Consider the following 17,498-nt stretch of genomic DNA (forward strand, 5'->3'; position numbering starts at 1 on the left):
TAGGAAATGGTATTTGGGAATCTCTTTATACCAGGAGCCAGCCTGGCCATTGGAACATCGCCACAGTTCCCATCCAGACTGGGACAGCAACGGGGTCCACTTCAGAGCCGTGAGCTGCTGTGTTTAACTCCAGCTGTCCCAGCAAGGGAGACAACTGCAGCAACATCCACTGACCAAGCTGACAAGCCCTGGCAGAAAAGATCCCCACAAGAAAAACACTGGCTCAGGCAGGCTGGTCAAAAAAAAAATAGTTTTTTCCATTGTCTTGCAGCTCGCAGATCAAGTGGTTTAGTTTTCCAGTAATGTCAGTCAAGAATGCAAGTTCAGATTCACAATGTTCATATTCACCATATTCAACAGACATCTCCTCCAATAGCACCTTAAAAATCCTGTGCTGTTTTAGTTTGCAGCTGAGGTTGTTTACGATTTTCAGAATAAGAGTCATTATATGTCCAGAGCCAATCACTTCTGAACATAAGGCCTGCTGGTGAATGACGCAGCAGTAATGCAGACATTTTGGAAAGTCTGGGTCAGCTTTACAGTGAGTGATGAAACCTGTTTGTCTATTGATCATAGCAGGAGTCCCATCTGCAGTCACTGCTACCAGCTTTTCTAATTGTACCTTTTTCTGCACAAAAACTCCTTCACCGTGTTATACATTTCAACTCCTCTTGTAGTTGTCTGTAAGGGCAGATGTGTCAGGAGTTCTTCTCTTGTGGAAACCAAAAGCTATGCTGTACTGTTGCCGTCCACAGACTCATCACACTGGACGTTAACCACCTTCACTTTGCAAGATCCCGGTCCAGCTAATTGGCCAAGTTATCAGACATAGCTGACACTCATCTAGACATTGTAGTGGAAATTGAATGAGTTCTATTGTTCTCATCCTTAAGGCCTGTTCACACCGGGACGAATTTCGCCGGCGATTTTCGCCGACGTTTAACGCCTCGTGACTAAACAAAGGGCCCCAATGAGAGTGTGCACACCGACGCGAAAAAACGCCAGGCGTTAAAGCGTTAAAAAAAAAAAAACGCCTCGGGTTCGTTTTTTTTTTTCGACGCGTCGCGTCGAAATCTACTCGACCAATGAGAACGGCGCTTTTGCTCACGTGTCTGGAGCTTCTGAAGTTACAGTAAAACACAACTTGGGGGCGCTCAAACACAAAACTGCCTTGCTGAGCACACATACCAGCGAAGAAGATAGACGCCAAGTAGCGTCTACACAGCCGCGAAGCAATAATGACGGACATTCTAAAACATCCCCGAACCAAGCACCAGTTGGAGCTACTGGTGCTTGAAATATTCATGTTTTCTTTGTTTGATTCTGACAAGCGTGTAAATACTTGCTCTCTTCTTCTGAGTGAAAAGCGACTTTAAGAAGCGTAAAGTTGCGCAGCGCCACCTTGTGTACAGGAGTATTTCTGTTTTACATTAAGCACCATCTATTGTCAGGGAATGAAATTGCATGTTCGCTCCACTCATCGTCAGCGAAAATCGCCTGGGTGTGAACACAAAAAACGTGGCGAAAAACGCTGGCGAATAACGCCTGGCGAATATTCGTCCCGGTGTGTACGGGCCTTTAGGGACAGTGATAGCAATTATCATCATTGCTTGAATTTTTTTCATGCTATATGCAAAAGTCTTTGTCCCTTAAGGCAACAGATTACAGCCCCCCACACCCCCCCCCCCCCCACACCCCCGGCTGCTGTCGTATTAACAATAGCTTGGAGCTCCAGAATGGACAAGAAAAAACGACGAGAATGGCTCGAGCAGGGCGTTGCTCACGGGGCGGTCGCTCGTGCCATGCGGTCGCACGTGCTCGGGCCCGCTAAATGCTACTTGTAGCTTTAATTATTATTATTATTATTATTCTACCGGAAGAGTCGCCTTTTTGAGGCCTTTAACATACCCCAAAACTCACCAAATTTGGCACACACATCAGGAGTCGCGAAAAATTTCGTATTTTATAGGAGATTGGCATGGGCGCACAAAAACGGCTCGATAGCGCCACCTACAGTGACTTTTGTCCCGACGCCCCGCATACGCTTTAACGTACAAGCTTGATTTTTACAGGGCATGTTCTTCAGATGGAGACCTACAAAAAAGTCTCAAAGGACCCACCTGTCACTCGCACAGGAAGTCTGATATATTGAGGTCAATATGTCATTTTTGCTTCATTTTGGACATTTGCAGGCCTCGCTCTAGAACGAACTCCTCCTAGAGATTTTGGAGTAATGACTCCAAACTTTGGTTTTGTAAACTAGACACATGTCCGATGTTAAATTGCGAAGCTTTTAAGTTTTTACGGATGTTTGTGACCGTGGCGGCGCGTCGAAAATGGAGGTCATATTGAAAACACGCCATGAAAAGAAAAATGGCCATTACTCAGCCATGCAAAATCCAATCTGATCCAAAATTGATATGCATGATTGTAGTCTGACCCTGACCACATCAGAAGTGGAAAAATCCAGAACAGGTGTAGCGCCACCTGCTGGCAAAAGGAAATGACATGTTTTACTTGGAGCATCACTGCTCCGAGTAGGATGAGCCGACACACCTCAAAATGATGTCCACCTGTTGAAAAGCCATTGAAGTTTAATCTGATAAAAAGCCATAACTTTCAATGCGGGGGTGTGGTCGTGACAGAGCGGTGAAGTTGGGCGTCTCGCCATGCACACAAAAGTTGCTCTCACGTGCACATTCCTTGTCCAATCTCACTGAAATTCAATAGAGGTGATGAGGCTTTCATTCTGAACCAATGGATATGACAATCTTGGACGAACTCCATAGCGCCACCTAGATATTGACAAATACATTTTATGTCACATTCTGACCTATCTTTTCTCTTTGCTTTGTCCGACATTCATAAAATTACAACAGGAGATACTCATAAGGGTCTTCTCTCATCGTCTAAAGTTTCATGGGTGTACACCTGACGGTGCCTGCGCAAGCCACCACCAAACAGGAAGTGGTTGATTGCGTTGCAGTCAGATAATTAAAAATTCATAAAAAATCAGCCGTTTGTATCACGAGGCTGAGATTTCAGAATGAGATGCCTCATAAATATCTCCAACTTAGATATACAGCACTTGCATGGGTGAACAAAAACGGCTCAATAGCGCCACCTACCATGTTTGTTTTTGAGAGCCCCGCCATGTTCTTTAACATACAAGCTTGATATTTACAGGACGTGTTCATCAGATGAAAACCTACAAAAAAGTCTCTTGGTACCAAGCTGTCAGTTGCACAGGAAGTCTGCTATATTGGTGTCAATATGTCATTTTTGGTGTATTTTGGTCATTTGCAAGCCTCGTTCTAGAACGAACTCCTCCTAGAGATTTTTGAACAATGACTCCAAACTTTGGTTTTGTAAACTAAACACATGTCCAATATTAAATTGCGAAGCTTTTAAGTTTTTACGGTTGTTTGTGACCGTGGCGGCGCGTCAAAATTTGAGGTCGTTTCGAAATCACGCCATGAAAAGAAAAATGGCCATTACTCAGCCATAAATAATCTAATCTGATCCAAATTTGTTGTGCATGATTGTAGTCTGACTTTGAACACATCTGCAGTCGAAAAATCCGAAACAGGTGTAGCGCCACCTGTTGGCAACAGGAAATGACATGTTTTACTTGGAGCATCACTGCTCCAAGTAGGATGAGCCGACACACCTCAAAATGACGTCCACCTGTTGAAAAACCATTGAAGTTTACTCTGATATAAAACATATCTTTCAACGCAGGGGTGTGGTCTTGACAGAGTGGCAAAGTTGGGCGTCTCGCCATGCAGACAAATGTTGCTCTCATGTGCACATTCCTTGTCCAATCTCACTGAATTTCAATGGATATGATGAAGCTTTCATTCTGAACCCATGGATATGACAACTTTGGACGAGCTCTATAGCGCCACCTAGTTATTGCATGGGGCACATTCTGCCCTGTATTTTCTATGTGCTTTTTCCGATGTGCATGAAATTAAAACTGGAGATACTCAGAAGGCTCTTCTCTCATCATCTCAAGTTTCATGGCTGCACATCTGACGGTGCCTGCGTAAGGCACTGCCAAACAGGAAGTGGTCGATTCCGTTGCAGTCATATAATCAAGCTTTATAGGAAATCAGCCGTTTGTCTCAGGAAGCTGAGATTTCAGAATTAGATGCGTCCTACAAAGCTCCACGTTTGAAAAGCAGCACTATACGTACGAGAAACATTTAACCACCTTAATCACCCTATTGTGCTAAAAGCAAATTTTGGGACATTTTGACTCAAGCAAATATTTTTATCATAACTTCTGTTTAGTTTATCAGCACCAAAATAAAAAATATTTACATTTATAAAATGAACTGGTCAACTCTAGGATTTTATTTATTCAATCTTACATCCTCAAGCTTTTCATCAGTCTCCCCTGCTGCAGGAGTGGAGTTAGCCCCCCCCCCCAACCCCCGGCTGTGTGCTCACATGTAAATTAGCCAGGAGTGGCAGACAGAAAGTAGAACAGTTAGAAAGCCTAGTTCAACCCTAAAATACAGCATTTTCCTTTGTTTTGTTTGTCTTTTATACATCCTTAGCACTAATCATTGCTTTTTTATTCATCCAAAATACAATTAACTTTATATTTTATCTTTTTTTTTTTTTTTTTTACAAACAAAACATATGAATGTGCTCCAAAACAAAACCCAGCCTCAGTACACTCCTACAGATGTAACATCAGACAGTAAATGTCTCTTTTATGCTTTTTTTAATCAATGCTGCAACTTCTTTTCATTTCCTTTCAATACATCCAATAAAATTAAACTACAATGACAACAAACACAACATATAGCAAATGTCTCTAAGAAGATTGTGTATATACAATATGTACCACCTTTAAACACCAAAAAAATAACAAATCTTTCTAATAAAATCACAAAAAATGGAACACAAAATGTAAAACCCAAATTAGAAATTGCAATTTTAAAAAGATACATTTTTCAGCAGCTTTTCAAAATCAATCACATATTTTACTCTTCTGTGGATGAAACAAAGAAGTCCAGAATAATGTAGCCACTTCTCCAAAGTCTCTGTCACCTTCAGTTTTAAACAAAGTCTGTGAAAATCCATTATACATTGGTCACATGTATTCAGAGACCTGCTAAAAGTGCACAATTGTAAAAGCTCTTTTATATAGACAACTGTTTGTTTGCTTAGAGCTCTAAATATAAAAAAATGCTTTTCTATCACCTAGACACAGGTGGAGAACCACATCAACTGGATTAGTAACAGGGAAACATGTTTAGGTTTAAACTTACATCAATAGACAACATGAAGCTGTTGATCACATTTTTGACCTAAACATGTAAACACATCCTTGGCTCTGCGGTTAGGAAATGGTAATTGGGAATCTCTTCATACCATGAGCCAGCCTGAACATTGGAACATCACCACAGTGCCCATCCAGACTGGGACAGCAACGGGGTCCACTTCACAGCCGTGAGGCTGCTATGTTTAACTCCAGCTGTCCCAGCAAGGGAGACAACTGCAGCAACATCCACTGACCAAGCTGGAAAGCCCTGGCAGAAAAGATCCCCACAAGAAAAACACTGGCTCAGGCAGGCTGGTCAATAAAAAAATATAGTTTTGCCAATGTCTTGCAGCTCGCAGATCAAGTGGTTTAGTTTTCCAGTAATGTCAGTCAAGAATACAAGTTCAGATTCACCATATTCATATTCACCATATTCAGCAGATATCTCCACCAATAGCACCTTAAAAATCCTGTTCTGTTTTGCTTTGCAGCTGAGGTTTTTTTTATGATTTTCACAATAGGAGTCATTATGTGTCCAGAGCCAATCACTTCTGCACATAAGGCCTACTGGTGAATGACGCAGCAGTAATGCAGACATTTTGGAAAGTCTGGGTCAGCTTTACAGCTTACAGTGAGTGATGAAACCTGTCTGCAGTCACTGCTACTGGCTTTTCTAATGGTACCTTTTTCTGCACAAAAACTCCTTCACCGTGTTATACATTTCAACTCCTCTTGTAGTTGTCTGTTAGGGCAGATGTGTCAGGAGTTCTTCTCTTGTGGAAACCAAAGGCTATGCTGTACTGTTGCCGTCCACAGACTCATCACACTGGACGTAAACCCTCTGCACTTTGCAAGATCCCGGTCCAGCTAATTGGCCAAGTTATCAGACATAGCTGACACTCATCTAGACATTGTAGTGGAAATTGAATGAGTTCTATTGTTCTCATTCTTAGGAACAGTGATAGCAATTATCATCATTGCTTGTTTCTTAATCTGATAAAAACCTTCTTCTACTTGATGAAAAATTGAGCAGGTCTAAACGAGGCTTAGATTTAAGAATTTTTTTCATGCTATATGCATAAGTCTTTGTCCTTTAAGGAAACAGATTACAGTCCCCCCCCCCCCCCCCCCCCACAGGCTGCTGTCATATTAACATTATCTTGGAGCTCCAGAATGGACAAGAAAAAACAACGAGAATGGCTCGAGCAGGGCGTTGCTCACGGGGCGGTCGCTCGTGCCAGGCCGTGGCACGTGCTCGGGCCCGCTAAATGCTACTTGTAGCTTTAATTATTATTTTGAATTTACAAGCGACATTTTAGAAATGAGGTAGAAAGTGTAACAGAAGGGTCACACAACAGTGCTGCCACAGGCTTATGATGACTAAGAACACAATCTAGCCAATCACAGTCATAAAATAGTTTGTTTTTAGAAAATGCTGGGGGCCACATACTATTGATTTCATGACAGAAGCCAGAGGGCCAGTGGAAATTTAAAGGGGGGGCCGCATTTGGCCCACGAGCCGGACTTTGGACATGCCTGCCTCAGACCGAACTGCCGTTACGGGCTGTACGAAATATCAAGGTCGTAGATTGCTCGGTAACTCATAGAGTGAAAATATTTGTGCACATTTTTCCTACGGGCATGCTGCGGGCGACGGGTCATAGCGTACACTTATACAAGTAAGAAGGAAGTACGTGAAACGCAGATGTTTCCGACGGATTTTTGAGTTTTTCAATGCCCCGAAACCTGCGTGTGCAGCATTTGTGCACGGTCAGTAAGAGGCCCGAAATCCTACCTCACTAAGGACTGGAGTGTGGCGCAAGTACGTCATAAGTAAATCCCATTGGCCTTCAACAATGGTACGTTCCGTTTCCATGAAGTCCCTCCAGGTGACCGTTTGAGCCTCAAAGGTAATGCAAGACACACCTGCACTCCCCTCAACATGCAGCCGCTCCTCTGTACAACCCTCCACGGACCCAGAAAAACCCAAAACCATAGCATCCATACGGGTCTACTCCATAAGATTGCTATTTAAAAAGTTGCTGAAAAAAATTTCTGAGCTAATGACGCGAGATGAAAACATGAATCTCAAATAAACCAGAAATTCACTGGTTTGCAACGTCTGAATGTGAGAAGTTAGGAGAAAAAAATGCACATTTGTCAAAAATTTAATGTGAATTACACTTAATCTGTGTAAATTTACACATTTCACTTGATCTTTAAGGCAAAATCAGGCCAAAAATGATCTACGGTTCATGTAAGAGCTGCTCATCCGGCAGGTTCACTGCCAGATTTTGTTTCCAATCAGTTTAGTTTGCTAAACTTGATCAAAGTTTTTGTCTTTCTGTTTACTCAATAAAAAAATAAATAAAAAAAATTACAATAATTATTTTAGCTTAGACCTTAGTGGATGTTTGGAGACATTTACAAAAGTGGTTTCAGAAAATGACATGAGGTTGCCACAATCAGATCCATCAAAGTGAGACTTATTTATACATCTACAGGATTTTGATGTTTCTCTTTCCTGTTCTGGGATCTACAAACCACAGTTTTTCTCCTTTTATAGGTCATCTGTGGCCAGAATCCTTTTTGCTTCCTGCTGTTTTTCTGGTGTCCATCACTGACAGGACAGCAGACAAGCTGACAGTAACTGTTTCTATCAGGAGAAGCCCATTTCTGCTGATGGCAGAGACCGCGGTCTCCTGAACTCAGACAGAATTCTCCTGCAGGCAGAATGGAAAAACAAAAAGGGGTTTGTTTCAGAGGGACCATGAGCCAAATTCCATCTTGAAAGCTTCGCCAAATATTTGTTTTACTCTCCTTAATTCATAGATGTGTTTTCTTCATGGTGCTTCAAAAGAGTCTAAATACTGAAGATCCCGTCTGGTTCCATCTGAATTTAGTTAGATTATGAATATTAGAGGTTTTTTTCCAATTGTTTTTCATTTTCCTGGCCATTCATCGTTTACAACAAAAGCATCAGATAATGTAAAACTAGCTTGAACTCCTTCCATCTCCTGAGGCCTCCTGACCTCTGACCCCACAGCGTCCTCCTCCTGCTTTTGGGCGTGTCGTGCAGCCGCTCACTCACCTCTGTCGGTGTCGTACAGGAAGACGAACTTGTTCCAGTCGTAGTGGTCGAGGAGGGACAGGAGCGCCCCCCGGATGGGCGGCCGGAGCTGCAGCGTGAACTGGCTCTCGCCCTCGGTGGGGAAGCTGGGGGTGATGAGGGAGATGTGCAGAGCGCTGCAGAAGGACGTCAGCGTGTGGACCGAGCGCTTGTCGTACAGCCCGAAGATCGCAAAGACGCCGCGGGAATACTGGGAGCAAACTGGGGAGGAACACAAACACCAGAAACGTCAGCACCAGTGCCTCAAGAAAAGTACTGATCTTAAAAATACAAAATGCTATTTCTAATTTACCTAATTATTTCTAATAAAAATCCTCTTAAATATACATTTCTCCAAAATATAAAAGTGCTTCCTTTAGTTTAGTTTGCTTTATTAGTCCGATCATTTTTATCATAAACTGCAAAAACTTTATTTGCAAAATGTTACTAAAATAAATAAAGAGAACACTATGTTTTCTTTCTCTTTCTTTTTTTCCTGCAACACAAAGACTGATAATTTTCAGTAAAGATATAATGAAGAACGGTGGAATTCATTTGGTTTTGGTCTGAAAACAAAGACGAATGAAGATCCATGGATGGATGGATGGATGGATGAATGGATGAATGGAAAGATGGATGGAAAGATGGATGAATGAATGGATGGATGGATGGATGGATGGATGGATGGAAAGATGGATGGATGGATGGATGGATGGATGGATGGATGAATGGATGGATGGAAAGATGGATGGATGGATGGATGGATGGATGGATGGATGAATGGATGGATGGAAAGATGGATGGATGGATGGATGGATGCATGAATGGATGGAAAGATGGATGGATGGATGGATGGATGCATGAATGGATGGAAAGATGGATGGATGGATTTATAGTCTTTTTTTGGAAACCATAGAAAACCGCTACGTGTCGGAGGAGAACATGCAAACTGCACACAGAAAGGACCCTGCAACCATGTGGGAGCGCGTACCACTACACCACTGTGCACCCCAATAAAGGTCTAAGACAGTAAATCTGAGATAAATTAACCTTGTGTTCTGTTGATGCGTTAAATCTGGGATCATGGAAATATGGGAAGAAATTTGAAACCTCATGTCTTTAAAAAAATTTTTTTTTTTTTTTTTTTTGCTTCTGAATATAGCAAAGAGACAAACTGAGCAGTTCTGCTTTTATGAATGGAAACCGATGTGGAGAAAGCAAAACAAAAATTGGCGTCTTCTTGCTTAGCCCGAGGACGGAGAACAAAACAATCATCCCACTGATTAGCACTTTAAATCGCTCGAAGAGAGCCGCTGAACGCAGCGAACGCAGATCAAAACCAAACAAATCCGTTTCCTCGCCTGCTTTCATCCTAAAAGCCGCTCGCTGATGCTCTCCTGCAGAGTTGTTGAATGGACGGATCCCTTTAACAAAACCCTTCATTTTCATGCAGCAACAACAAAACACACTGAACCAACTTCTGGCATTTACATAAAGTCTACACCAGCCAGTCCTGCTTCAGGAGATCTTCTCATTACAGAAAGGCTTGGCTCTCTGCAAGAGCACTGCTATAATTGCAGACTTTTTCTTTTTTTTCTTTCTCGGAGACACCGAGCAACAACAGAAAGGGAAGATAATGAGCATCGTCTGCCAGGTTCCGGATGCAGGCAGAATCAGAGCGAGCAGTAAACTGAGGGAAGAGCTCAAGATGTTCCTGTTGTGAGGAGAAAATGAAGCGCTGGAGAAATAAACAAAAAAAAGCAGATTTAGTGAGAAACGCAGTGTTTCCAGCTGAGACACAAGCAGAGTTTGAGTTTCTGACCAGGAGACTAAAGACATGACAATTGGAGAAAAAACTGCTCCAGTAAAGTCTTCTTAGAACATGGAACAAGGGTTGACCCGTATGGCTGCTCTGGTTTTTGGTTGTCCAGAATCCATGGATTTGATTTGAAATCAGCAGTTTTACATTCATACAAAGACGTATCAAACTTAGGAAAATTAGACAGTACATCAAAGATTGCTTGAAAGGAAGCAAATTTATATAATCCCACCCCTGTTCTCCCGTAACCATTTTATGACATGATTTATCATAACTAACTTTTATCAGACAGAATTAAGAATCCTTAGGCATCAATAAATCACATGACAATGATGAATTACTTAGTAATTATCTAAAATAGACAAAACTCTATTTTAGAAATCAACACAGCAGATTATCTAAAATATGTGCAGATTATGTTCATTAGGAAAAATCATGACTGTGATTAAAAATAACAATATATCAGAAAAAACAGACATAACACTGTTTCAAAAAAATCTTCATAGCACATGCAGATCAAGTATCAAAAATCAAAAATATGTGTAGATTATTTTTCATTAGAAAAAAGTCATGGGTCCATTTGTATCGTAAGGCTAATGGAAGGAGACTTGAGCACGTGATGCTGTAGTATCGCGAGAGCCGACGAGAGGAGTGTGGTGAGTTTACTTGGCGGCGCGTAAGTTGTGAACAAACATTTTTGATTTATTTAATTACACCGCCATATTTAAATAATCCAGAAAGTTTAAAAAATAAAAATCTGAAAAAGTTTGTCAAGCATTTGCCAGCCTGGATGACCTGGAGGACCTGGAGGATCTGGAGAATTACATCGACGAGTGTTTCAATACCTGCCTCATGAAGAAATCCAACACCGCCACTCCGTCCACCAAACGCAACCGTCCCGAAGACTCCCCCGGGGCTGCCTCCTCCCCAGGCAGCAACATGAGTGATATCCTGGATTCAATTGATAAAAGGCTCTCCAGCCTTGATTGCCGTTTAAATCTGCTGGAGATCCTCCATAAGGAATTCCAAGGTCTGCGAGAGTCTCTGGAGTTCAGCCAACAGCAGGTGCAGGAGCTCGCAGCGGAGAACCAGGCCCTCAGAGAGACCGTCAAGACCTTGGGCCACGACACCGCCCGTCTCTCTGAGGAAAACCGATCCATCAAGGAAACCCTCTTGGATCTTCAGGCGAGGAGCATGAGGGACAATCTAGTGTTCGCAGGGATTCCAGAAGAGGCAGGAGAAGTCCCGGAGAACATTGTTAAGTCCTTCATGGAGGTCCATCTGAAACTCCCCAAGGAAGAAGTCCAGAAGATCTCCTTCCACAGGGTTCACCGGCTCGGAGGAAAAAGGCCGGACAATCAGCGTCCCCGTCCTATTGTTGCTAAATTTGAACATTATAAACAAAAGATGCAGGTAAAAAGCAGAGGGCGAGAGCTGAAAGACACACATTACAGCGTGAATGATCAGTTTCCAGGCGAGATCCTCCGCCGGCGGAAAATCCTCTTCCCGCTGAGGAGGAAGCACCTGTCTGCTGGAGCCCGTGCGGTGGTTGCTGTTGATAAACTTTTTGTGAATGGCAAGCTGTTCCGGGACCCAGAGGTAACACCCTGGCTGTGCTGAAGGCTTTCAGAGGCGCACTGACATCTGCGCTGCCCAGAAGAAACCCGCAAACTTATTTAATTGAATAGGAAATAATCGGATCATCAATAATCCACACCTCTCAGGAAAAGTGTTTTTTCTTTCTCTCACATTCATGTTTCTGTTGTTGTTTCGTTGTTTTTGTTTTTTGTTCTTTCTCTTTCCCTCTCTCTTTTCTCTTGTCCCCCCCCCTTCTCATCTCCTCATATGTGAATCAGGTAAAGTCAACGCAACCACGGTGAGTATTTATTTATGCACGGAACGGGCGCGCGCGCATACTAGCGCGCATAAGAGCATGCACACGCGATCCCGCACACACACGTTGATAAACTGCAAAAACCTCACTTAGGCTCACACAGGACGCACGCAACATGCAGCTCACAGCCAAGACACGTTCACCCACAACGCATAGCGCTTGTCAGTGTAGCAGGTACGCACAGCGGGCACGCGCACACGGACGGGCACACGCACTATTTAGCCTTGCACTCTCCCGGTTAGAACAGCTATGAACAGTCTTAACATCGTTAGCTGGAATGTGCGTGGACTTGGTTCTGGGCCAAAGAGATTGAAAGTTTTAAATCACCTGAATGATCTTAAAGCAGATATAGCTCTGCTGCAGGAGACCCATTTATCTTTATCAGCTGGTCATCTCCTGTGCTGTTCCCAGTATCCAGCTATGTATTCTGCCAGTTTCAACTCCAAACAAAGAGGGGTTGCAGTTTTGATTAATAAAAATGTTACATTTACTCATAAGGATACAGTTACTGACCCAGAAGGCAGATTTGTAATCATTAATATATCCATTCAGAACAAGGACTTTTGCATAGCCAGCATCTATGGCCCGAATGTTGACGACTCTTCCTTCTTTCACAGATTTTTCACCTCACTCTCAGTTCACTCTGACTCCACAATCATTATAGGAGGAGACGTCAACCTTGTTTTGGACCCTGAACTTGACAGACTCAGCGCAGCAGCAAACCAGCGTACATGGCAGTCTGCAAGTATTCTAAAGCAGTACATGAATGATCTGGGTCTCTGCGACGCTTGGCGCTCATGTCATCCAAGCACTAAGGGGTTCACCTTTTTTTCTCCAGTTCACCATTCACAATCTCGTTTAGATTATTTATTAGTCAGTAACTCCCTTTTGAAAGAAATTAAAAGTTCCAACATTCATCCAATTATTATCAGTGACCATGCACCAGTTTCTGTTACTATTTCAAGGGAAGTACCCAGACCCTCGGGTTCAACCTGGAGGTTTAATACGTCTCTGTTAAAAGACCAGGAATTTATTGAATTCTTTAAAAAAGAGTGGGCAACCTTCTTAGAATTCAACGATACTTCTGAAATATCACCAAGTATTCTTTGGGAAGCAGCAAAAGCAGTCATGAGAGGGAAAATCATCTCTTATTCAACGCATAAAAAACGCAAGGAGAAAGCAGATTTATTAGAATTAGGAAATAAAATAAAAACTCTGGAGACTGCTTATGCTGCTTCTGCACAGGAACACATACTGGGGGACCTGAAAAATTTAAAGCTGCAGTTAAATGACATCATCAGTAAACAAACACAATTTCAAATACAAAGGCTTCGACTGGAAAGATACGAAAACTCAAATAAATCTGGCAAATTTCTAGCTAATCAGCTTAAAATTAATAAAGAAAAATCAACAATCACTTCGATTATGGACCAAACAGGGAATGTCACCCATGACCCGGCAAAAATTAATAATGCGTTTAAAGACTTTTATCAAAACTTATACACTCCACAGATCAATCCATCGGAACAAAGCATCAACTCATTTCTCAACAATATAAACCTGCCCAAGTTAAACGAAGATCAAATCACAAATTTAGACTCTCCGCTCTCGTTGTCTGAGCTTCATGAAGCTCTGTCACTTATGCCTAATGGTAAAGCACCAGGGCCTGACGGCTTTCCTGCAGAGTTTTATAAGGAATTCTGGGAACAACTGGCACCAACGTTTTATAAAACGGTAAAATTTATCAATGAAAGCCAATCTCTACCACCTAACATGAACTCTGCCAACATTATCCTTCTTCTAAAACCAGACAAAGACCCCACGAGTCCTTCAAGCTATCGCCCCATTTCTTTAATTAATGCAGATGTAAAAATTATCTGCAAAGCACTAGCACAGAGAATAGAAAAAGTCACTCCTCACATAATTGACTTTGATCAAACTGGTTTCATCAAAGGCAGACACTCGGATGACAATGTCCGCAGACTCGTTAACATAATAGACTTTGCCACCATCAAAAACCAGGAAATTACTATACTATCACTGGATGCTGAAAAAGCCTTTGATAGAGTAAATTGGAAGTTCCTCATTGCTGCCCTCCATAAGTTTGGGTTTGGAGAATCATTCATCAATTGGATCAAAATATTATATCACAACCCCAATGCATCAGTTAGAACTAATAAACAGACTTCCAACAGGTTTTTTCTTGGAAGAGGAACTAGACAGGGTTGCCCACTCTCCCCCTCTCTTTTTGCAATATTTATCGAGCCTCTAGCTGCAGCAATAAGACAGAATGAGAGTATTAAAGGAATTAAAACCAAACACAGCCATCATAAAATTAGTCTCTATGCAGATGACATATTACTGTTTTTAAGTAATATACATTCTGTAAATGAAACGGCAACAATCATTAATGAATTCTCTTCTATATCAGACTATTCCATTAATTGGAATAAATCTGTTTTATTACCACTGAACAGTAATGCGGAGCAAGGACTCACAATACCAGTTAAATCAGGCAATATAAAATATCTAGGTATTTATTTTTCCCCCAAAATATCAGAACTGGTGCTGCTAAACTACACCCCATTACTGAAAAACATACAGGACGATCTAACACGCTGGACCAACCTGCCTTTGTCCCTTATGGGCAAGGTAGCCACGGTTAAAATGAAAATCTTACCCAAAGTTAACTATCTCTTCTCAATGATTCCCACACAACCGCCATTAAAATGGTTCAAAACATTAGACTCATCCATATCAAGCTTTCTATGGAACAATAAACCTGCAAGAATTAGTCTAAAAACTTTAAAATCTGCAAAAAGCTGTGGAGGATTAGAATTACCTAACTTCCACAATTACTTTCTTGCAAATAGATTACAATACATCTTAAAATGGTTAAAAAATAATCCAGAAACCAACTCATGGTTAGACTTGGAACAGGCGTTATGTGGAAAGATCAACCTGTCAGATCTTCCATTTATTAGTCAAATAGTTAAAAGACAGGATTGTTTCAAAAGTATTAATATAAATGCCACTTTAACAGCCTGGTGGGAATTTCTCAAAATATCAAAATCATCAATTCAACCGTGCAAAATGACACCCATCTGGAACAACCCAGACATCCTCATAAACAAAAAAATTATCCACTTCCCAGCTTGGCAAGCAGGGGGCATAAAACAACTAGAGCACATAATTATTAATAGAAGATTCATAACTCCCCAGGAACTTCAAGACAAACATGGAATATATAACTTCTTGGAATATCAGCAACTTAAATCAATTATTACTAAAAAGTTTAAATACAGAGACAACGATTTAAAGCTACCAGATGTAGTTACCACTCTGATCAATTTCTCAATGAATAAAACTCTCTCCAAAATATACAAACTTTTATGTAATTTAGATAACAATATTTCACTTCCGACAACAAAATGGGATGCGGATTTGAGCATCAGCACAGATGAAAGTTTTTGGTCAGAACTTTGTCTAAACACCTTTAAAATGACAAAAAATCCAAATCTGCAGCTAATCCATTTCAAAACTCTTCACAGAATTTACTACACTGGACAGAGGATGTTCAAGATGGGTCTCAGTAACTCAGACATTTGTCAGCACTGTGACAGTAATCTACCCGACAATTACATGCATGCACTATGGTTCTGCACGCCTGTCCAGGCTCTCTGGCAGCAGGTATGTGCCGATCTATCAGTCTGGCTTAAGGTTTCAATCACAGCTTCACCGTCACTTTGTGTGCTTGGTGACATGAGTGCCATCGATGTAGAAGGAGGATTAGCATCTATCATTTTCATAACTCTTTGCATTGCTAAAAAAACTATTTTAATAAATTGGAAAAGCAAAAAAAATATAAATATAAGTCAACACAGAAATCTGCTGCTTGATCATATCAGCTTGGAAAAAATGTCAGCCCAAAGTTCAAGTAACTTTGAAAGAATTCGGTCTCTCTGGTCTCCCATAGCTAACTCCGTGACTTAGGGGGTGGGGGGGGCATGGTCGTCGCTGCTCCTTGCCCTTCTGCCGTGGGCCGGGGTGGGGGTCGGGGCCTCCGGTGCCTGGCCGGGGGTGGTGGGGGCTCCGTTGGTCGGGGGGTCGGGTCCGGCGCCTGGGTGGGGCGGCCTGGGGCGCTGCGTGGTCCTCTGGGCTTGGGTGTGGGGGTGCGTGGTGGGGGGGTGGGGTGGTGGTCTGGCTTGGCTTGGGGGGGTGGTCCCTTTGCCTGTGCTGGGGGGGGTTGGCGGGGGGCGCTGCTCGGGGGGGGGGGCCCAGCGGCGCTGGATGGGCTTCCCGTCTACACCTGGGGCTGGGATCGGCCCTTCCCTGGCTGTGGGGCGGGACGGGACAACCCTCTTGGGGCCCCCGGTCGCTCTGGGTGTCATCCGCTTCGGCTGCGGGGTCTGGGGGTGGGGTGGGGGTCTTGTCGGCCCTGTCCTGTGGGGGGGCATTCTGGGGGAGGGGGGGGGGCACTATTGGTACGGGGCAGGGGGGGTTGACGGGTCGGGGTCTCCGCTGAGGCCATCGGCGGTTTCCCCGGCCGGTTGGCTGCCTCGGTCCCGTCGAGGCCTGACCAGAGCTCTTCTAGGGCCGGCGTTTGGGGGTGGGGGCCTGGGCTTGCTCCGGGGGGGGCCGGCGCTTTCTGGCTCCCCTCTCTCTGTGTGGGGGTGGTGGTGCTGGGCCTGGGGTGTCTGCGCCTCCGGGGGTGGGGCCCCGGGGCTGGGTGGGCCTGGCCCCCTTGCTGGGGGGGGGGGCGGGGGACGGCTGTTTGACCACCGGGGGACAGTCTATCATCTGTCCCCAACTTACCCCCTTCCTCATATAACCTCATAATAGGGTGAGGGGGTGGGGGGCTTAGCCTGCGATGAGCCTTGGGGGGGGGGGTTTACTAGGCAGTGACCCCCCTCCTGTGGTTGCCGTATGGAGTGGGCCCCCCCTCTTTCGGTTTTATTTGCACCTTAGACATGTAGGGCCCTTGGTAGGGGGGGTGCTTGGACATCACTGCCAGCAAGCAGCGGATGTCCTCCTAGCACCCTACCCGCCAATTTTAACCGCACCTTAGACATTTAGGGCCCCTTGGTGGGGAGGGTGAGGGGACGTCACTGTGAGTAATCAGGAGACGTCCCCTTAGTGCCCTACCCGCCAATTTTAACCGCACCCCCCTTAGTACACACACCCCTCCCCCCTCAATATATACATCCCAACATAAACACACACACATGCACACACACACTCTCTCAAACACACATACACGCACACACATTTTGCAAGGAAGGTGGGACCTAGGACCATCTGTCCCCTGCCTCTTCCCTGGTGGGGGGTACGGGCCCCTTTGCAACGGCGGCTGTGTCCCCGGGGTGCCGGCTTCCTGGGCCCGGCGGTGCTCTCTCCG

The 17,498-nt window shown here is 43.7% G+C and overlaps 1 protein-coding gene across 5 annotated transcripts in view; it reads right to left on the reverse strand.

The window, feature by feature from the left end:
• The window catches only part of LOC101175340 (glutamate receptor 4), a 170,066-nt gene that overhangs the window by 77,499 nt on the left and 75,069 nt on the right, over window positions 1-17,498 (reverse strand). For all 5 annotated transcript variants that reach the window (XR_002874661.1, XR_002874660.1, XM_023962862.1 and 2 more), the window contains exon 3: window positions 8,370-8,609. Coding sequence is in view for 3 of the 5 variants with exons in the window: in XM_023962862.1 (XP_023818630.1) it covers window positions 8,370-8,609 (240 nt within the window). In the remaining 2 variants the exon portion in view is untranslated. The remainder of the gene's footprint in view (window positions 1-8,369; window positions 8,610-17,498) is intronic.

This window comes from Oryzias latipes, chromosome 14 (genome assembly GCF_002234675.1).
Source record: "Oryzias latipes chromosome 14, ASM223467v1".
Lineage (NCBI taxonomy): Eukaryota > Metazoa > Chordata > Actinopteri > Beloniformes > Adrianichthyidae > Oryzias > Oryzias latipes.